This window comes from Augochlora pura, chromosome 2 (assembly GCF_028453695.1).
Source record: "Augochlora pura isolate Apur16 chromosome 2, APUR_v2.2.1, whole genome shotgun sequence".
Taxonomy (NCBI): domain Eukaryota; kingdom Metazoa; phylum Arthropoda; class Insecta; order Hymenoptera; family Halictidae; genus Augochlora; species Augochlora pura.
In genome coordinates this window covers 5,790,841-5,814,085 of record NC_135773.1, presented here as the reverse complement: position 1 = coordinate 5,814,085, position 23,245 = coordinate 5,790,841, and the positions used below count along the sequence as shown (strand labels likewise).

At 44.9% G+C, this 23,245-nt stretch overlaps 1 protein-coding gene across 1 annotated transcript in view; it reads left to right on the top strand.

Moving 5' to 3' along the window:
- The window catches only part of LOC144478233 (uncharacterized), a 12,737-nt gene extending 186 nt beyond the window's left edge, over positions 1 to 12,551 (top strand). Inside the window, exons 2-7 of the mRNA XM_078195982.1 lie at positions 120 to 359; positions 999 to 1,069; positions 1,154 to 1,363; positions 1,779 to 2,805; positions 3,283 to 3,460; positions 3,872 to 12,551. Coding sequence (XP_078052108.1) covers positions 120 to 359; positions 999 to 1,069; positions 1,154 to 1,363; positions 1,779 to 2,805; positions 3,283 to 3,460; positions 3,872 to 4,096 — 1,951 coding nt within the window. The 3' untranslated portion in view covers positions 4,097 to 12,551. The remainder of the gene's footprint in view (positions 1 to 119; positions 360 to 998; positions 1,070 to 1,153; positions 1,364 to 1,778; positions 2,806 to 3,282; positions 3,461 to 3,871) is intronic.
- Positions 12,552 to 23,245: the final 10,694 nt, after the last annotated feature.

Here is a 23,245-nt window from a genome sequence, read left to right as displayed (position 1 = left end):
AACAATAATAATATCGTCTAATAATATAATTCGAACCTTCATTGGAAAACGGATGTTTCGGATAGACTGTAAGAAAGGTGTCCGCAAAAACGCTAATCGTCTCTTTCCTCTTGTTACAGTACCAGGGTCATCAAGGCGAATGGACCGGACATCGGACGGAAGGTGAAGGTGAAAGCGACCGGAAAAACCATACCGTCTCTATCGAACTCGAGGCATCGGGAATCGACGAGCATTCCATCATTCGGCAGCCAGCCCAGACTGTCGTCTTCCTCTTACAAACCAGCCGCTAGTAGTAATCCACCGCCAGTGCGGAATCCGCCCGAGAAGAAGGGCTCTGATGTCATGCGCAGGCCGTTGAGGTACGTTCCATAACGACGATGATGCTAGAGAGAGAGGACGGCCGCGTAGTAAATCTTGACGTAATGTCAGCTACACGATGAAGAATACGTAAAATCTGTAACGGTATTCCGCTGGCCGTTGAGAATAATAATTTTATCAACAGTCCGGCAGGAATTAGTAATTATCCTCATTACGAATCAGAAGTTCCTACCTGCTCCGTAATTGATAAATGGCTGAACGTGGAGTCAATTCATTTGGGCACCTAATATGAATTGTAATTTATCGTTTATTCAAAGGTTTAGCTATTTATTAATTACCAGCAAAATTAATGTCATCGGACAGGTAGGGCTAGCTCAGGTACATGTGCATACCCTCCGATAATAAGTAGGATGTTTCTAAGGACTATTTTCGCGTCAGCTTATTTTCCTACTAGCCTCTTGCGGTTTTGACCAGCAGTCAATAAATATAGTCCGTTATTAACCAGTTCTCCGCTGCGCGATTTTTATGCCATATTTCTATAAATTTTGTACCGGGTTCATTCATTGCTGGCCTAATAAATATCGTGTCATATACACTTATGTGGATAGGTTCACTACTATTTCAATTAAATATAAATATGCTATTCTCTTGATAACAATTGCTTTTCTTCTGTTAAATAGGGAAAGGCTTATCCATCTCCTTGCTTTGAGGCCATACAAAAAACCTGAGCTGTACGACCGCATAAACAGAGGTAAGAAATCAACCTGAATTGTTTGAGAATATCTTTGAAATAATCATCTAAATCTAAATGATCTAATGCGTAATTCTTTTGCAGAGGGTATAAAGGAACGGGAGCGTAGCATCATGACGACGATTCTGAAGCAGGTGGCGTTCATGAGGGATAACACGTATCATCTGCAGAGGTTCGTGTGGAACGATGTTCAAGAAGACTGGCTTTATTACACCGAACAGGAGAAGGCTATGTTAAAGAGGAGGAAACCTCAGAATCTTACACCACCTGGTTCCAGTGACGGTGGATCCAGCGGTAAGGCCCAAGCTCGTCATTATCACGTCCTTCCTAAGCTAATTTCTCAAACTTGCAAACAATTTTGGTTCTTCCTAGAATTTACTTAAATTCCACTTTCAGTTCCTAAAAGACACAACTCAAAATCTTTACATACAATCTGCTAACCATTAGACCTCAAACAGCAAAGCTTGGGCTCATCCACAGTTCAGTATTCCAACACTTTGACTGCCGCGCCAACAAGCTCAGAAATTGCATAAAGCAATTTGTGATACAACAAAAGCGAAACAATGGCAGCGTCAAGGAGGTTCAGGGATCTAAAAAGTATAATACCCGTAGAAATATTGAAAAAACAATCGCCGAACTACATGAGCCCAAGCATCGTTGTTTGTTGTCCTATGCTATCATTGTCTAACACCGTGCGACACGATTCCAGGTAGCGGACAGTCGCCGAATTCCACTCATCCAGGTTCACCTCCGGCGATCACGGCACCGCCTCCGTCACTGGGTGCGAAACGGCCCGGCTACTACCAGGGTAACGACGGTCTGCCGACGAAGAAGCAGCGCGTGTCACGCTGCAAGAAGCCGGAGCCGACCTCCGGTACGACGTCGGTCGCCATGGAAAATGGAAGGACGACTGTTAGTGTGGGCAACAATAATAGTAACAGTGTGAGTGGAGTCGCTGTTAGTGTTGCCGGTGGTAGTAGTGCTAGTGGCAGTGGTGGTGGCAGCGGTGGTGACGCTTGGGACCAGAGGCAGCATCTGCGTGATCGTCGCGGCGATTACCGGCCGGAAAGAACAGCGAACAGTGATGTGCTACGTAGTGGCAGCTATCCAGCCAGTAAACCGTGCTTGACGCCGACCAGTGACAGTGAGGAGAACAACCGGACCGGTCACCGGGACAACGTGGTCGTCGCGAGCGCCGGGTCCACCTCTCACGGGAGCAACGCCGGCAGCAACTCAGCCACCAGCCATAATTCTCATAGTAGTGTAGCCCATAGTAATTCGTTGAGCGGCAGCAGCCGTCACTACCATGCCGCCGGGAAGACGGCAGTGGCGGCGGCGGCCGGTGCTGTTGGCAACGGGGTGGCGACGGTGGATTACGTGCCGCGTTCAAGTGCCGCGACTGACGGTGGTAGTGCAGCTAGTTACAGTGGTAGTTCGAACGGCATAGACAGGAGAGATAGGAGCGACAGGGGCGAGAGGAACGAGAGGAACGAAAGGAACGAGAGAAACGAGAGGAATGAGAGGAACGAGAGGAACGATAGGAACGATAGAGGACGAGGCGGTGACAAGGACCGGGACTCGAAGAAGAGAAACACCGGCAACCCTACCAACTCATCCTATAACAACCTGACTAGTCCTGATTACGCTAGCACCGAGGACACCACTGTCACCACCTCCACATGCAACCTCGACCTGCCGGAGAGCCCTAAATCATCTGAGTATCCGGACTACCTCACGTGAGTATCCCTCTCGATATTAGAGAACGTAACTAATACCCGGCTGTTAATCCATAACCCTTTGCTTGACGATGTAATTACCGGGTCTCGGATTCGGACATCCTACCCCATTCCGCCTAACACCCTGTATGTACCAGTAGAACCTCATGTACTGGAATTGATCATGAGACCATAAATGTTTATATAGAATGATTGGTACAGTACTACATTGAGATAGTAGGGGGTTTGGATAATCGAAGTTCTACTGTATCGCTATTGATACGTATCTGAACACTTGACACATTTACACGAATAGCATAGTAATATCTTTAAAGAGTCCTTTTAATGGAATTAATGTAAATTTTTTATTTTTATGTTCATGTCCCTGTTTCATAGACAAGGCAACCACTTTTGTTGGAAATATTGATTAAAAAATTATTCGAATCTGTGCGTTTATCTCTGTACATGCTATACTGGTATGTTATAATTTATTTGCAGGTACTACACGACAATAAGCAGCGCGGAACAGAGAAGACGTTACAAGGCGGAGTTCAATGCGGATTACGAGGAATATCGAAGGTTGCACACTCAAGTAGCAAAGGTCTCGAGACGATTCACGCAACTTGGGGAACGATTGAAGCAAGAACAGAGAAATGGCAACTTGGTCGAATATCAGGTAGAGCATCTCCACTGAATAGCATTCATAAACCTTTCGTAATCTGGCAAACTTCAATGTAGACACAAAGTGAAAGTGGCAAACTGCGAAGTCTGTTGCACGACTATTCTCACCGATTTTAGAAACTAAGAGCAACAGAAATCTCAGTTGGCGCATTATTATGTTAATAGAGTAAAACTTGGTCTTAGTAGAGAAGTAGAACTTAATAAACAGAGTCTTAAGTTTACCAATTAAATAAACACAAAGTTAACTACTCTTTAAATTTCCTTACAAGTATTACTTAACACAAAAGTTAAAAAACAAAAGATCTAGAATTAGAAGCTTGTTTGGAACAGTGAGAGATACCTTGCTGAACGGGAATTAAACTTATAATATATGACATTAACATTTTCGTTCGCTTCGTTGTTACAGGAAATAAAACGGCAAATCGTGAACGAGTATAACGAAACGAAACGTGACCCTGTGCATAGGGAAACGAAACGTCGGTTCCACTATCTCCACGACAAACTGAGCCACATCAAGCGGTTGGTCCTTGAGTACGATACGCAGAACTGCGGCGGCAGCATGGAGTCTTCGTCCACCGCCAATACCGATGGTAGCAACGAAATCAAGGAGATCGACAGTTTGCACTACTGACACAAACTGAAAAGGCCACCTCTTATCCTCTACCTAATCTCGGTTGTCGATACGCTGCTGTCTCCGTTGTCGCAGAATTTGCATTTTCTCGGCATGTTCCAAGGCTGATCTAAACAGTCCACGTGTGGTTCCTGGATTCTATCGCCGAAAGAGAAAACAAAAGCATATAACTAATCCAGTCGTGTACTCTGTACCGGAGTTACGAGATGTCCAATAACACATCACAGGGAAGATAAAGAAGAAGAAGAAGCCGAAGAAGAATAGGAAGTAGAAGAAGGGAAAGAAAGAGAAGCCGGGGAGCGGAAAGTAGAAGGGGAAGAGGAAGAAACCTTCACGGTGTGAAACCACCGCGCGTAGGCCGAAGATTTCTTCGTAATTGTGATTAACGCGACCTGTGATCTCTTCGACCTGCGCCGTGTGTGTTATGCGCTGTTTGCCGCCTTTGACCGACGGGTCAACCACCGGTGAAGGCTTTACGACAATCGGTACGTTTGCAAAACAAAAATAGAGAAAGGAGAAACGAACGAGCGAACGGCTAGGAAATGGAATAGAGCGAGAAATTAGAAGAGGGGGGGAAACGAGAAAGTCCATCCGATAAACAGAGAAACAAAAGAGACGCATGAGGTTAAAGGGCATTCGCGGAGAGTCCAGATTGTAGTAAAACTGCGCGAGCCGGAAGCGCGCACGAGCGCGTGCGTGTCTTTGTTTTTACGCGGCTGTCCTCCGACGATAGGATAGGGATGATGAACTGTGGAGAGAAGCAAAGAAGAAAGGCAAACGGGAGGAGAGCAAGTAATTAACTCTACGATAAGTTACTTACCGTGCGCACGTCCAAGTGTGTCGTCCAGTTTAAGAGTACGTAGAATTAAAGGAAACTAAAGAAACAAACAAAAAAAAAGGATGAAAGCGAAACGACGATACAAACAAAAAAAAAAGTATGTAAACGAAACAAAAAATGCGAACGCGCGAGAAGTGGGTCCAAAAAAGGTAGTAGGGCTTATCACGTGCCACGTCCGGAGGAGACTAATACTGCTTCTTTTCCGCCGGAAGGAAACAAAGGGAGACAAGCACAGGGAGACTGTCCACGAGCCGGCGCGCGGATCGAGCGTGGATCCGCGCCTGCTGCTCGCCATTACTTTTACCTAACCATATTTCTCTCTTCTGTCCCCGTTTTCTTTTTCTTTCTTGCTTTCTCGTCTTCTTTCCCCGTTGTTCTCCATCGAGCTGGAGCAGAACAAGGCGACCTACCGGCAGCTTTCCGCAGAGGAAAGAGAGAGAGAGAGAGACACCGTTCTTTCCGCGCTCGCTATCACCTTTTCAGCGTGCCCTCCTCGGAGGCTGCTCTTCTTCGACTCGGTAGACAAAGCGAGTGTGCGACACAACTCTAGGGGATGATCGATGATCGCGCAATAATGCATCGGACAATGAGAAAGGGCGAACACGTTTAAGTACTCTATTTAGAATTACCTGCCATACAGTGATAATGACCGAGCAAAATCAACTGATCGCGACTTGTCGAGCCTCGCTAGTGTAGCAGGAGGCTGGACACTGTCCAGATGAAGTGTCACGCGATCGCTCGTAGTGATTCCGGTTGTGTATATCGTAAAACGCTAGGGTAGACCCATTTTTTACAATTTCGAACGCAGTAGTCATTGAAAGAGAGAATGCTGAGCGCCATTGTCATCGATTTTACACGCGGCAACCTGAAAATGTTAAAAAAAATATGATAATATTAATATTAATAATAGTAATGATAATGATGATAAAGAAATGAGGAAGGATGGGCGAGAGGAGTCGAGAGATATGAAGACAGGTTTCATTAGTGATTAAATAATCGTCGTCGGCGATAATATAGTTATACATTGTACAGGTGCGCCGTTTCTTCGCGTGCAAGTAATACCTTCTTCGTGTAATTATTATTATGACGATGAATACTATTGATATTATTATCGTCGCCATTGCTATTATATTATTGTTCGGATATGTAGGTAGGATAGGTACACGCGAGAGCTGCGTAAGGCCCTACAATTCGCCTGGAACGAAGGAAGAGAGACGATGTTAAGTATATACAGAGTGACTCGTAATTACGTGTTGGTATGCTCAGAGGATAAATGTGGAGCATGAAATCAGAAAAATTCTTCGGTCGAATAGGAACTGTCCAGACTAGATTCCATTGTTCGCCGTCCCATTTGGATTTGAAATTTCACTTTGGTATTTCGAACATAGCTGAATCTATTTCATTTTTCTTTTCATTGAAATCGTTAAGGACTCGATTTTTAAAAATTGTCTAGATTAGAAATCGAATTCATTCCATCGAATGTATCGCAAGAATTGAGTCCCTAAAAATTTTGAACAGACATGTCTACACTCCACGATATAGGACCCAGATATGTTCTTGTAACTTTTTCTTTTTTCTTGTTCTACGTTCCAATTTATTATTCTCCACGGTGCCAATCGCCAATTAAGAATCACCCTGTAGAGCCAATGTTTTCCACTGAATGATTATGTCGTTGATGTTTCTAATGCCTTTTGAATCTTTTTGCTGTATAATTAATTAATTTGAATATCGTTTTTATATATACGAGCATAGATGAACTTTCAAACCGGGTACAAACCTTTGTGCAACGGTTTCATTATCGCGTGTTCTTCTTTATTTCCGGTTTCTTAGTCGACGTTGCCTTCTAGATTCGTATCGATACGCCGCAAAGTGAGCTTTCTTTGTTGCGCGCCCGTTCTGTTTAACATTCGACTGGCATTTGCGCGTTTGGTTTAGGCAAAGTATTTGTGATAGGTTGACGATGAGAAACAACGGAAGAGAGAACACTGTCCGCGATGCCTCGATATACAGGGTGATCCCTAAAACGTCTTCACTTTTGAGCGTACACAGCATGCAACGGGGACTGTTTATCCGTCAATTTTCTATTTAATATTACCGAACGAAAAGTTGAAATAACACGATCATTGAATGTACCGAAACAATATGAAAGAAAGAGACACCTCGTCGACCTCAAACGACTGTTTTATTTTGTAAAAAAAAAAGGAAGTTCGTCCAAACGTTGTTTGCCACTTTTGCATGCTGAACCAGTGCTCATCGTGCGCGACACACCCTGTACGTTCCATGCATCGCGATTCGCAATGAAGCAATCTATGGGTGTAAAAGTAAAAAGTGACTTGGCATGTTCGCGGATGTTTCTTTTTCTTTTTTTGATGAGATGACTAATTTCCTGGATGCGTTCCCATTTTAATTAACTAACGACTAATTACCCGATCACATGATCCACGTTACCGTGAATCTGTAGTTCTAATCGATAAGATTTGTACACTTGCACGATACGCATTCGAGCCTTTCTTTTCCGCGATATCCGTGAATGGTCGGTACTCTTCGATGCAATTCGAATCATGGTTTACAAGTGACGGAGAGAAGGAAGAAAACGTAAAAGAAAGCTAGAGAGAGCCGACAAAGCGTTTCTTCTAATTTTAGTTTACGAATCTTATCTAAGCATGTGAAACGTTTAATTTTGTTTTATCTAATGCGTACATATAATTTTTTTTTTCGAATGAAATTTATAGAATACGAATTTTAAATGGTGTCCAGTTACACCAATTTTTACGTTTGATGAATTGCTGATTGGTGACGACACGATTAACCCATTGCCGTACTGTAACGAGTCCAACTCGTCATGGAGATCGCTAGTAAGAACCTGTTAAATATGAATATTATTCAGTTCTTTCAAGATGGAATAAAATTCTGTTCTTCTCTCCACGATATTTAAGTATTCGAGTAAACGTAGGCATACGATAAATACGAATTTCCTTCTTCTTTCTAAAAATAAAAAAATTATTATAATCGAAAAACTTCAAGTCACCGTAACTGTGAAGAAAATTGTACGGCGAGGGGTTAACAGAAAGAGAGCGAGAGAGAGAGAGAGAGAGAGAGAGCAAGTTGGTTGTACGGAGGTATTCCTGTTATGTTTTTGCTGAAATTTTATCGTGCATCGTTACGTTGCGCTTTTAGTACCCTCTTTTATCCGAGCCACCGTCGCGTTATTTATAAACCAAAAGAACGCCATAATAATTTACCGATTTGTTGCATCATAAAAGACACTTGAGCATACTTCCGTTACAAAGAAAGAAGAGTGTTCTACTAGATGTTTGAGAAGTTTGAAATTTCAATTCGATGATAATCGAAATTTAGTTCTATTAGCTCTTAAGTCGGTAGTCGTTTAATTTATTATCTTATCTTTATCTTCATAAAAAGAAAACTTCAAAAAAAAAAAAAATCACACATAAATACGAATTCCATTTCTTTCTTTCTGATTTTAGATCGCTTGATTTTTTCTTTCTTTCTGTATCTACCATCTACCATCCCCCCCCCCCCCCCCCCCCCCCCCCTTCTATTTCTCTGTGCAATGTATTTCTTCTTTACGTTTTCTTTTTGTTTGCAATTATTTGTTAATGTTTCGCTGATGGCCTCGCGCGTATTTCGACAAGTTGAAATTACATTCTCCACGCCCCCCCCCCCCTCCCCCCCCGCCCAGGGCCGAACGGTAATATCGAAATCTTTTTCGTCCATGTAATTATTATTATACACCTGATGGAGGAGAAAAAAGGGATAACTGAGCGCTTCTGGAATGCATGGCACAGTGTTGACAAGTATCTCGCTACTAATCGGAACGAGTACTTGGCGAGACGCGAGAAGCACACCGGAAAATGAACGTCAGGATCTAATATGCTAACCTATTATAGATTATATATTTATAATACGCATTATAAATATATTATATATTTATAATATATGTGTTGCAAATGTATATATTATAAATATATATATTAACGAATATGAAGTCTATCGTGTGTGTGTTCATAGATAAATCGAGGATTGTAAAATCGGTACGTCGGAATACATGGGTTGTAATTAAAGAGGTACAGGAATTGGTTAATATATTTCGTTGTTATGAATTGGACTACGCTCCGATTTGTAGATAATATTAATAATAGGTATCTTATTTTTTTGCTCACTTTTTCCTTGCATTTACAAACAATTACGAAAAAAAAAACTATGTAATAAAAATTATGAAATATTAATTTTGTGCGTTTCCTTTTATTCTCATTCATTACACTTACCGTTAATTTCTGTTCTCTTTTTTTTTCTCTCTCTCTCTCTCTCTTTCTCTCTGTTCTCTTTTCATTTGTAGCAAGAAACGCAGGCCTATGTCGGAAGGGACGAAACGAAATTGAAAATGAATGAGCGCAAAACAGACTCGAGAAATCGTTCGAAAATGATTTATCGTCCCGTTGCCGAATGCGAGGACGCGGGAATTGCGGATATAATAGAACGAGAGCAGAATTTTCAGGAATTCCGTAATCAACACTGTCACACTGTGCCATACATGTCCACGTCGATGTACGATGGTTCAGTGAAACAAAAGAAAAGGACGATCTATGCGCGGGTTCCGGTCCAGCAATCCGATCGACCAATTTTTTTTCTCTTCTTTATTCGCTTCACAAAGGTGGTGTATTCCCTTTTAGCTGCCTCAGTACTTTGTTTTGCGGGCGAACGCGGCAGCTCGTTAGCCCGCACACATGGCAGCTAGATCTTTTTTAGATATATAATACCCGTAAATTGCAAAGCAACGAACAAATAATTACACCTTTGAAATCCGCGCCATACAAAATTACACGAGAAAACGATACCGTTCGATGTTTGGCTCTCTCTCTCTCACTCTCTCTCACTCTCTCGTCGACGAGTTTCTATTTTTACATTCAATTCGAGAGAAAAGTCCCCCGTAATGAAACGAGCATAAACGCGGCCATGTTATTCGCGCGCAGGTGACGCAACCGCCTCCGCGTCGAAAAGATTATCACGATGACATATTAAACGAAGCTAATTTATTCCTGGTTCATAAAATACGATAAGATCGAAGACCGGTGTAAGGTGTACGCGAGGTATCTTGATCCCGCCGTATCCGTTTTATAGCTACGAATAATTGTATAACGAAATTGCATGGTCTATTATCCGGCAACTAGCGCGTTAATCGTGTCTCGAAAGGATCGGGACGTTGATTAATAGTCCGCGTAACGACTGAATAATCTATCAAAATCAAAGCGGGCTTCTCCTCGATCAATTTTTCTATAGCGATTGCATGGTTCGATCGCTTCTTTTAGGATCGTTAGGCTTCGTTCGAACCATTCGAAAATCTGTCGATAGGCTTTTCCGGTAGGTAAAACGTCGAGAATGTATACCGTTTTTTCCGATGAACCCGGTCGACGAACAGAGTAAGCAGTACCAAAGAGACTGAGCTAGGAGACACACCGAGACCACACGAGACACTGAGGAGTTCCAAGTGCAACTTAAGTAAACGATGCAATAAATGTTACACGAAAGAATACTCGAACGAGAAAACGAAGAACGCGAGAGAGAACAAAAAAAAATAGCGGGGAGGAGATCAAGTTTTATCGGACGAAAGGTTCCTTCGGACTCGCGACGCTGTCCCGCGCGACGCCGACAGAACTCTGTACAGAAAGTAACGTCATCGCGAATGTAAGTGCTCTTAACAATGCATTTGATAAGTCGTAATAATTGTTTCTTTTTTCTTTCCGAGACATTCGTTGCCGCTTTCGCTGCGAAAACTTTCGAGCATCGAAAGAGGCTCGCCTCTTTCGGCCCCCCTTTTCCGGTCCCGTTCGAGAACCCCGTGCAATAATCTCCCGGGTGTCTGTAACATAATTAATCAAAATATTCGACTGTCGTATCGATCCGTTCGTTTCGCATTCGCTGAATCACTCGTGTGATATCGGTGCTCGGGATAGTCAACGGTTACACCATCGTTCAGTTACGCGTTCCGTGAAATTAGCGAATCTCGCGATTCGGGGGAATCGAGTCCGCGTACTCGGGGAACGCGAAATTCGAAGCTCTCTCCGCGGCGTTGCATTTTATTCGCCTTGAAACGAATCGTAGTGCCTTCTTTTCTCTCGAATACGAACGATTCCGTGGGTCCCCGTAACCGTTCCGCGCGATCGCCATCCTCTTCGTTCTCTTCTACGTTTCGTTAGATAAGTCGTAAAAATCCGTAGACTGGTAGCCAATTGGATCTACCGCGGTCAGGATCGTTGAACCGTCGAGATCGTGGAAAGTGATTCACGCTTATCGGCGATCACTTTGGCGAACACATATACATATAATACATACATACATATACGTAGTGTCTTATCAGCTAAATGTCATTGAGTGATATTTAACTCGAACTAGAAACAATACAGAATATAAAGTTCTCTCGAATCAAAGTATATCAACCTTGCGCGATTTATCGTGATGTGCTTGAACAGTACGGTCTCTCTCTCTCTCTCTCTCTCTCTCGCTCTCTTTTCCCCCGCCTCTTCTTTCTATCATCCCGTCTCTTTCTCTCTGTTTCTCTTTCTCTTCCTCCCTGTCCACTCTTCTCTCTCTCTCTCTCTCTTTCTATCTATCTTTCCACAGCGTACTCTTTCTTAATTTGTTCGAAGCTTAAGGGTGAAAAAGAAAACACTGAAAATCCAAGTGCCAATTCTAGCGAAGCGAGAGTAAAGGACTATACATACATATATATATACATATAATAAAAGAAAAAAATATATATATACAAGAATACTTAGCGTAATTTTATGTGCATTATTTCGTACGTGAAAACGATATCAGCAAGCGTCACAGGCGAGCCGACGAGGAGTAAGAAACGGCGCGGCGTTATCGTCGCTTCGGTGTTTGATTGAGAACGATGGCCAGCATTCGTCGCCGAGGCGGGCATCGATAACGGCCACCGCAATTTAACGTAATGCAATCGGCGTGAACGGAAAGTCGACCGGGCGACGCGCCCGGTCTTTGGTGGACGCGTTCTCGAACGCGAGAATCATCGCGGCGGATACATAATCAAATTTTATCGTCGACTATATCCCTCGTTCGACCGCGAATACGCAGCATTATCGAAGGGACTTAGACAAATTTTATAAGAAATTGTTTACTCCTACTTTGCGCGGGGGAAAGATCACGCGATCGCGGTTCGCCCCGCGGTGTGCCGAAACAAAAAAAAGAAAAAAACTCTCGGACCCGAGCGACGATTCTCGAGTATCGTTTCTCGGTTGAAACCGCTAGACGAAAATTCGTATCGTTATCTGACTCGTGGTTCGATCCGACCGAGCACTTCCTAATGGTCTTTAGATAACATTTTTCGTAAAGTTTGAATAAATCGTTTGTTAACCTTGTTGCGTCAGAAATACTTCTCGCGAACATGTCTTCTTTGTCGGCGTTATTTTGTCTTTCGTTATTAGCGAGAACGGGAGCGTATCCGACGCAGTTCCGACAAAAATCGGCGTTGCGTAAAATTGTGAGAACGTTAGACCAAGTTAACAATATACGCTTTATTTTCGATTTGTTAACATTATTAAAGGATAAAATACATTCTTATTTGATTTCTATACGCGACGACGGTCCTAGAAAGAGTGTTCCGTTTGCACAAGAAAAAAAACTGAAATAACCGCAGTCCGATTATTAAACATGCAACCGATAAGAAAAATGCGTTATCTTTATCGCGAGCTGTGTTTTATGAGGCTGCTTTATGGCTGATTGTTTCAACTTGCTGCGCCGACTGCAAATTAAAGACAGTTTCACGATTACCATGGGTGAATACATGTCATTGTTCGCGACAGTCACACGTCATATCAGCTTTTTGTAGAACTTCGATGAGTCAGGTATTGTTGGTAGTTCTATTACCGAACGCTGTGTGGACTTCAATCTGTGCCTTTTGCAGTCTCTTATTAAATCGTCGATCCCACGATCGACCAATGACCGCAAAGTACAGAATGCCGAGTGATCAATCGAATCGTTTTTCCCTCGATATATCAGTTCCCTATGGAATTATGTGGCAAAACAGGGTTGACGAAAGTTTTCTTTTCTCTTCCATCTCTGCGTCTTCGTTGCCTATTTCGGCCTTACCGCGCAGACACACGAGCATCTCACGTTACGTAAGATTTTGCTGGAAAGGGAGCGTGGCCTACGAGAAGACGTGTCCCGAGCAAGGTAACGCTCTGAAAAAGAAACCGTTCCACAGTCGAAATTACGTTTCGCTAAAATTGTTTTCCCAAAAATTCTGTCTCATCGCCCCGGGGGGGTTTCTACTTAACGCACGGCGAAGCGTCGTTTCGAATTTCTGGGTCGAAGTCGTTCAATCCAATGTGCAATTTCCGTTGACGATCGGTATAAACGACCAATCGGAACGCGTGCGAAAAGTTTGATTTATTAGCGGACGTTAACGGACCGGCGCATTTTATAGAATACTATACGAACGCGGATAACTCGATCTGTACGCGTTCAAAGAATTAAGATTGGCCACTTTGTACAACGATTTCGCGCTAACGTTTATTTCATTGAAAACCTTGTTTCGATATCTGGCCTTCGTCGACGAGCGGCGGATCTGCAACGATGCTCGATAAATCGTGTTGCTATCGGAGCCGTAGATCGCGCGTACATTGTAACGCTGTAGGTGAATCTATTGATAAAACAGTTCTGAATAATGTAAGAATTTACGATGCGTAGCTTTAAGCGGACGACAAAGTTATCGTTTATGCGGAGAGTTAATCAAACGAGCGCCTCGGTGACGGCACGAATCGTCGAGGGTCGATTCGCGCACTCGGCCACGCGTAATCATTATATTCTAAAGTTAGGTTCATTGCCGTAATGATTCACGTTAACGGAACTTCAGCATTGGACATTGCCAAAACGACCCACGGACGTTACGCGAACACGATCGATACGCGAACACGATCGTCCGAAGTCGTTGAACTGGAAGAAGGATTCTACCCGGACGGCAGACGACACAAAATTCGCTCGCTCGGTGATGCAACGAAACGAAAGTTACCTACGCTGTGTAGAATTTCTCGGCGGGCCACCTTGATGGACCTCTCCAGTCTCCGTTTCTATCTCGCTGACGGCGCGGTTTACTTAGCTGCGTAAACATTTAGCGAACGCTATTGAAATAGTTAGATTAACAGGTTCGCCGGCATCTGTTACGCTAATAGCCTGCGTAATGAAAATCCGCCCATTTTCTGTTTCGAACGATGCGACGTCTTGCAACTAACATATTAGATTTTTACCTCCTGGAAAGTCCAAAACATTCTCGAACACACTTCCGTGTTTCGAAGACATAATTCAGTAATTTCTCCTGTCGCGTATCATCTTAATTAAATCAAGCAATCTGAACGAAACGTAGAAACTGTGAACAACTCGATCGAACGAAATAGAATTAATCTGGTTAAAGCATTGAAATGGGTGAAAACTAGGATTTCGTGTAACTATGTTCGAGCTAAGTATAAATTGTTCTCGCTACGAAACGAAGAAAGTTGGCGAAAACGATCTAATTTTCTTTGCGCAGAACGCTGTCGGCGAACGCGTTAAAATGCAGTTGGTCCGCCTTCCAGTTACATTTCCCGACCCGAAAGAGTGACATAGACGTCCGAAATACACGATTATTTCTGTGAATCTTCTAGGAAGACTTTCAATCTTCCGTCGAATTCCCGGGAACAACTATCCGAGCGAGACCAGGCGAGCGAATCGAATACGCGGCGTGCCAACTCGTACGATGTGCGTTAAGTAGTTGATTAATCGGCTCCGTGCTACAAAGTTTTACTACGGGCACACGGCTGCGACTGAAAACATTGGACAACGTGACGCGATTCTATCAGCGACACAATAGAGTTTACGGAGCTTTCTTCCCCCCCCCCCCCCCCCCGTGCAACGCGTCCTGCTCGTTTCATGCAACAACGACGCAACAAAAGATCGTTCTGAGAACCGAGCTCGCCGTTTTTATTGCGATTTTGTAGCAAAACGGGTGTGAGAACCTGTTGAACACCGACGCCGTGGGCACTCGCAAAACCGTTTTCGTCCAGAGAAAGTTCTCATGCCGGACACACAAGGTTTCTTGAAGATAGGCCGAAATTATGTTTCCTTTCAGATCGTTGCGTTAAACATCTCTGCCAGCGTAAACGTTTCGCAAGCTTTCCCCTACTATTTTCCAAATAGATCGAATTTTTAGTGTAAAGGTACCTTCGCGATTTAATTCTTTGTACCCCAATAAAATCCAATCTTTATCCTCGTTCGAAACAATGGCTCAGTTTTCAATTATCTTCAAGATCTGTGTCTCGTGATCGTTCTGTCCTCGTTAGGTTTATCCGACAAGGATCTGCGCCCGCTTAATCGCCTTTCAGTCTTCGCTCCCTCGGGCTCATCTTGACTTTTTGCTACTATTCTTTTCTCTTCGTCCTACTCCACGTGTCCGGCGTTAGGCAATCTCTCTCTCTCTCTCTCTCTCTCTCTCCCCCTCTTTTTCTCCCTCTGCCAACAGCTCTGAAAGGAAGTTAACTCGTTGTTGCGACGAGCGAACAAAGCGCATCTAATTGCGAAAGACACCAGACGTTCCGATGTCGCTAGGAACCGACAGGTTCTCGCCAGTTTTTGATCACGCTTCTCGAGAACAGACATCTCGAACGGCTGCGTCGCGACGGACGCGTTGGTCGCGTCACGACTTCTTCTCGGCCGTCGCGAGAAGAATCGAGCGGCGAGGAAGACGGGCACGTGCTGGGTTGTCCGGAAATTGTTGCCAGTATTGTTGCTATCAGCTTTTCCTCGCCGTTAATCTCGCGGGGGCCTTATCGGCGGCCAGGTTCGCCGGTGGAACGGCGCAGACGTCCGTTTATCGCGTAGTACTATATTTTCTGACTGTGATGCTATGTAGGAACTTCGCAATACGCGGTAGGTTGCGTATAGATTTCGTTTGACGACGATCCAACCAGGTGAGCTCTCCGCGCGGCCACGACCGATTCGCAATCAGCCCGCGGAACGGACGACGCGCACCGGTTCGCGGTCGTCGTTGTCTCCCTATTTCGTTTATTCCGTTTTCGTTAGAATTTTCCTCGATTCGCGCGGCGAAGGAGAAGGACACGTCACTGCGTCGCCCTTTCTCGAAAAGTTGGATAGAAGCCATCATTTTCTACGATTTCCATGAAAACATGGTACAGCGATTTCGAGGTTGCCGAATTCGTGTGCGAAGCGTACGCTTTCGGGCTTCTTTTTTCGTGAAAGTTGATCACGCCCTCTTAGCAAAACCGTTGAATTCGATGTAAAACATTGATCCTCGAAAAGTTAGGCAGATTTATTTTCTTTGTATACAGTGATAATTTTTCTTAACATAGCGATAATTTTTGTTAATATAGTGATAATTTTGCTTTTGATATTATAGAGTTTCTCGTTAACTCCAGTGGTTTGCCTAATGCACTAATTACTATGATTTAGATCACTTCTTCCAAATCGAAGCACAGCGAAGTCACGATCTTTTCGTTTCCGTGGAAGATTTTCACGGCTAACATTCTCCCGTTAAAATGTTTCACATATCCGTAGGTGAAATTTCCATGACGCACGCTCGAATTTCCAGGGATTTAGGGAATCGTTTGAATTCTGGCCAGCTTTTTGATGAATGGCAGCATTGTGCGTGGGCTTATACGAGTTCGGGTGGAGGGGGAGGGGGGCAATCGTTCGTCGTTGCCTTGTACGAAACGTTCGAGAAGATCGATCCGGGTCGTTTAGGGGAATGTACTTTTAACTGCTATCGATAGAGAAAAGAATGACGGCGATAGTACAGTTTGCGAACGAAGCGCACACCGGCACCGACGTTTAGTTAATTACAATCCTTTGCGTCCGGCGAGCCGACCTTTCGCTACGCGTTAATCGATTCTGCGCATCCCGGTTGTAACCGCGGGTGCGAACAGACCGTATACAGACATTTAACGCTCGAGAGTGATTGTTTCTGTACACAACACTTATCGACTCCGATGATAGGAGCTGCCGTCGCAGCGGACGGGGTTTATAGGTACATACATACGGGTCGCTCGTATGGTTCTCTGCCGCTTATGGCAGGGGGATTTGCAGGGCCGAGCGACAAGTATCCACGGATGTCTGTGTGCACATGTGGCATCGAGTGGGTTCAAACTACGCTCGAGTGCGTCGCGCGACTTCCACGATGACCAGATGGGAGCTGATATAGAGAACGAGGCTCGTTTTTTTCTTTTTCTTTTTTGTCACGAGAGGCGTCGTTAGCAACCGTGCTGTTGCCGATAACGAACCATTCGGAGCAATCGCGACCGAGTTTCTCGCCGGTCATCGTGGAACGTTCGAGAGACCGCCGTGGATCGGGAACGCGACGAAAATGGCGAGGACAACGAAGGAAACCGACGCGAAGTGCACGGAATCGCAGGGTGACGCTAGATATTGCTATCGCCCGTGGCTTCGGTGGCGATAAGGTTACGCACGATTTCTGTCGCCGCTTATCGAGCCGAGGAGAACACTTTGCTGACTGAACAAAGCTGAAAAGAAACGCGAGAGGCCGGTCGCGTCATTCGAGGTGGCTGGTTTCGGTGAACAAAAGACGATCGATTGCCAGACCGGTCTCTCGCGCGTTAGCTGCTGTCGTACAGTGACAAAACCGAACACGACCGATAAACGCGACGGAAAGAAACAAAGGATAATCGACGGTCGCGCGCACCGTCAAATCGAACGCGACCGCAAAATGCGTTTCACCCGCGTCGTGTTTGGTCGGTCGGTTGGACGACGACGACGACCGTCGTGCGACATCTTCCTAGGGCATGGCTTTAGTCTCTCCGGGGCGTTTATTAAAGTATGCGTTGCCTTGTGTACCCGGACGGCTGAAACGATATTGAAACCGTGACCTAGACAGCGTCCGGACGGGAGCCGCTCGCGTTTAGCACCTCGAGGTCCGCATTGTTGTGCCGGAGAATAGGTCGAAGACAACGTCGTCCTCGGCGAGGTCCGCGCGACGCTCCCTTTGCGCATTGTCTCCCGGAAAGGAGGAGCAGGGGGGGGGGGGGGGGAGGGGGGAGGGCCGGCGACGTAGTTGGAGCAGAACGGATCACGTTGTTTTCCCTTTTTCCCTTCTTTTCTTCGGTTCGCGTACGCGGTGACCCGACAAACGGGCGGGAAGAAAATGGCAGAAGCGTACACAGGCGTCCCGCTCACGTGTCCGCCGCCGCGCGCACGTTCGCACACGGGCGCGAGTCCCCGCCGGGGTCCCTGCGCGAGAGGATCGTTCGCGTGCACGAGTTCATAACGTGACCCGTGACTTCTTTTTTCTTTTTTTTTTTTAATTGACGTCGACTGCATTGCTCCCACTGACAAAGGCTCGAATATTCATTACATAGTTGTATTTGCAATTATTACCTATGCGTATATATATATTTGTATATACGTGTATGCATATTCCAGATATACGTGGGAGCGTATTAAATATATGTATACGTATATATAGAGATATATAGATATATATATATATATATATATATAAATATATATTATATTCATTGAATGAAGAGAGAAAGGTATATACGGAGAACAAAGAGTGCGGATAAGAGAGAGGAATTTTAAATATTGTTGGCAAGAATGGGTGAGTGCGACGCAAAAACGACTGCGTGGAACATTATCGACGACGGATGAGGCATCGATGATTTTGTGACGATAGCAGGAGAGAAAAGAGAGAGAGAGAGAGAGAGAGAGACGCGTCTCCCTCGCTCTCTGTCTTCGGAACACCGTGAAGCACACGGGGGGAAACGAATGGAACGATTAATATTTTCTTCCCCCTTTACTCTTGTTGATTCCAGTCTTTCCGCTTCCCGTTTCTTTTCCCCCCCGTCTCTTCTTCCGTCAATTATTACATAATTATTGCTATTATTGCTATTACTACAATTATATTATTATTAATATTATTAATGTTATCGTGTATGTTAATCACTTTCGATTGCGTTATCCTCGGATTTTAGACTGGGACGTGCAATGTTGCGGTTCGTAATCAATCGGAGCCTCGACGCGAGGAGATCACGACTATTCGCGGAAAGCGATCGCGCACGATCAATTGTCCCGGGGAATGATCCTTGATCCGAACGATGTGTGTGTGTGTGTGTGTGTGTGCGTGCGTGTGTGTGTGCATGCGGCCCGTCCGCGCGCGCGCGCGCCGTTTCGAGCGACCGGAATTATGCGACGCGGCGATCTCGTCGACGTACACGGCGCCGCGTTGGAAAACGCCGCGCGCTTCGATCCGTAAAACCGCGTTGCGTTCTTCTCTTGGTCAGACGTTTCTATGGAAGGCCCACGCGCGTAAGAGCAGCGCGTCGAATATATCTGTTATCTGGATCGCTTAAGCAACGTTTGCACCGCGTACGCGAAGGGAAAGGTAGAAGTCGAGTAACCGCGATGTTCGTGCAATCATATCATTCGGATAACGCAAGTAGGTGTTCTATCCAAACAGTACAAACGTCTAGGTAGCATGAACCCGACCGTTTCTCGCGTGGGCACTTATTAATATTCAATACGTTGATTTATGATCCTCGTCAGATCTATTCACGTTTCATTCACTGTTCGAAACCGTCTTGATCATTATTGGCAAGAACGTTCATCCCTCCAATTGTTTTCGATCGATAGACTGCGAATGTACCAAAGACTTGACACTTTATTTACCGGAAGCCAATTAATTATTTTACATGTATTTTCTATTTTTCTCTATTTTTATCGTACCCGTGCGACGGCTACGCGGAATCACTTTTTTTTCCGCTTCTTCTTCTTCTGTCACGAAGAGTCTTTTCTTACAACTATTAATCAATTTGGTAATTTCATTTTCATCCAAATAATTAGTTCAATTACGAAAGATGTCGCTGTTGCTTTCGTGCAATTTTCGAAGAAATTCTCAGCTATCGGTAGATGAAGTGTTAAACTGATATATTTGACCCTAGTTCGCTGGTGTTTCGCATCGATCTAAAGAGGCCTGAAATCGGCCACGAGCATTCACGGTCTACCGATCTAACGCAGCAACAGGTTCAGACTAATCCAATTCTTTCTCCGTATCTTCCGCGACATACGTGATAAACGAATGCATTCCATCGAAACGATTTCGACAGCGGTGCCGTCAGGTCTGTAACTGCTATCGAGATGATTGAGCGTGTGAAAGGGAACCAATACAAAGCGTGCACGACGCGATATCTTAAAAGCGGTGTGTGTGTGTGTGTGTGTGTCCGCGCGTCCTTTCGTGTTCTCGAGTCCTCGGACATTCCCCAACGAAAAAAAAGATCGCGCTGCATATCGATGTTGTATACGGAGAAAAGCGATCTCTCGGATCGAGGGGGGAGTCGAATTGTGCCTAGCTACACGTTTACGGGGAAGAAGGAAACAACGAATCCGGCGTATCGAAAAAGAGGGGTAGAAGAGAAGGAGAGAGAGATAGAGAGAGAGAGAGAGAGAGAGATCCCTTTTCTGCGGACCGGTTTGTTGTTATCGGTGCGAGTTGCACACAGAACCGGGACACGCTGTTACGCGAACAACTTCCTCCGCTTCCTGCTACGATTCTGTTTCACGCGTACTTCCGGCCGTCTCCCTGCGTGTTTCTGTTTTACGTTACTAGAGAGAGAGAGAGAGAGAGAGAATGAGCGTGCGTGAAAGCAATGTGGAGAAAAAGGGGTTGCGAGCGAGAGAGAAGTATAAGACGAGATTAATAAAAATTACGAGCGTGAGCACACGCAAAGTGAAAGTATGAAAAGTATAAAAGAGCAGGAGAGAGAGAGAGGGAGGGAGGGAGAGAGGGAGAGGATAAGAAAGAGAAATGAGAAAATTTGAGAAGAACGCGAACGGAAAGTTTTCTTTCGGTTTCGGAGCGAGCGCGAGCGTAATGGAGGGATGGTTGTGGAATTAGGTGAGCGGAGAGAAGGGAGGAAGCGTACACGACGGTAGTCGATGGATTTGTTCTCACCGACCAACGACTCACGAATATACATATACGAGGTACACTTGTGTTTTCTTGTTTCGACGACCGACTACTGCTTGACCATTTATCGAGAAGACGACGATTGCATGGCGACGACTATATGCGAGAGAGTGTAGACGGAGTATGTATAAAATGTATTTTAAGCGTGGACATGAAGAAATCAATTTACACTTACAATTTACAGTAACGCGTAACAATACTGATGTGGGTTGTGCATAAGGAAAACAAAAAAAAAAGAAGAAGGGAGAAGAAAAAGAGGAAAGAGGTGAAAAAACTTGTATATCCGTGGCGATGGAGGATAGGATCGAGCCGCCGCGAGACCGACCGCGGGGAAAAAATGAATTTTCGTCGCGCATCTTTGCCGACGTAACGATCTCATTTGAATCTTCGCTACCATGCGTGCGTTCGGTCCGTTGTCGCCTTCGATCGATCGAGTTCCCGGTCTCGCGAAGACGAAACGGAATCGCGGTGAAACCGAGAACGCGCGCTCTTCAACCGTCGTCCCGTTACTTTGTCGCGCACACTTTGTCACAAACTGTCGTCTACGTGGTTTTTTAAAGCGCGCCGTTTTTTAACGTTAACGTTGTAGGCAGACACTTTGCATCGTACGATTTTCTAAGGTTTCCCGAGTGTTAACGACCGAGCAGGCATCCAACGAGCAGAAAGAAAAATGGCACACCGAGGAAATTCGAGGAAGCGGAACGCACGGGCGGGCGGTGTATAGGCGTCGTTAGAAAACGAAACAAGGAGTGCCAAATCATCCGTGACTTCCGTCCCACTTGGGCAATAACGAGTACACCAGCTTCGGCGAGAAACGCGAACGCTTTTGCCATTTGTCCTCCAATAATCGTAAGGATTCTTAATCTGTCCGCAAAAGCTGCCGGGCCCGTTTCCCGGGCGTCGCGAACGAGAGAACCGAGAAGAGCCGACTGCTTTTCGTCGTCGCTTCTACGACGGGGAGACTCGTTGCCCGACGCAGGACGGCGCCCGGCAGTTCAGCCATCCATGAGAAGAGAAAGAAATTCGCGAGACCTCGCGTTTTATTAAACGATGTCCACCTGCGACATTCGGGCATCTCTTCGCGCGGCACACGGTCGCGCAACACGACGCGTAACGCGATCGTCAATTATGCGTTCGCCCGCATATATATTTTATTTTACGTGTAAAAGCAGCGGAGATGTAGTGGGGAGGGGAGGAGGTAAGTAGATCGTCGCTCAAGCGATCGATATATATGTATAATGATCGGTCAGGATGAAGTAAATTCGACACTCGCAACCAGTGCCTGTCGTTTCGTCGACGAACGGTGCCGAGGAGCGGTCCGCTCGCCGAAAACGCTACCGACGAGACAAGAAGAGAACGATTCGAAACGAACGAACGAACGATCCAGTCCTTGTCAACGGACGAACTGATTAAGCTAAACGAGAATATTGAAAACGCGAAAGAGAGCGCGCGAGCTCGAGCCCGATCCTCCATGCCGCGATCGCTTCTGACTGGTATAAAAGAGATCGGCCGTAATCACAGTTCTGGCCGCGGTTGATGATCGATGCAGGCGCAAAAAAAAAATCAATATTTATTCGAACAAATTGCCAGTTTTGTTGCACACTATACTACGAATTAGGTTCGAGCGAGAAAAAGAGAACACGCATTCAAAAATTAATGAAACCATTAAGTAAGGAAGCAAATCAATAATTACGGAAAGAGATCTGTAGATTACGGATTGATGGATGAGTTTGCATAGCTATTTGAGAAATTTCACGAAATATCGATGTATATATTTTAAGTTTGTATCATAATGCCCCCACTTAATTTATATGAAATGGAGAATTTCAGACATTAAAATGATGATGCAACCTCGGTCTTTATTCTTTCATGTCCACCTCTTTACTTTCTCCTTACGCCGCGCGGAACGTACTCTCCGTAGATTATATAAATTGAGCGACTTGTGTAAGTTTTCGTCGATCGATTCAAAACTGCCATGTACACTTTGCGAAGATGTCGTCACAGACGAAATATAAGAATAAACCTAACAGCCTACGAACTTCCGTGACCCGAATTGACTGCCTCGCCGACCTAAAAATTGAAGATTCATTAGAGCGTCCCCTTTTTCATGACCGACAGTCACTTGAAGACCTATTTGATACAGTGATATTGCAAAGTTAACATTCTAGACGATATACAAATTATTATACTTCGTTAAAAAACCGTTGCTCTGGTAAAATCTATTCAGAATGTTTCACATAAATATTTAATAATTTACAGAAAGTTTCTTCGGACAAAGTTACGCCATATTTCAAGTTGCATTCTTCTT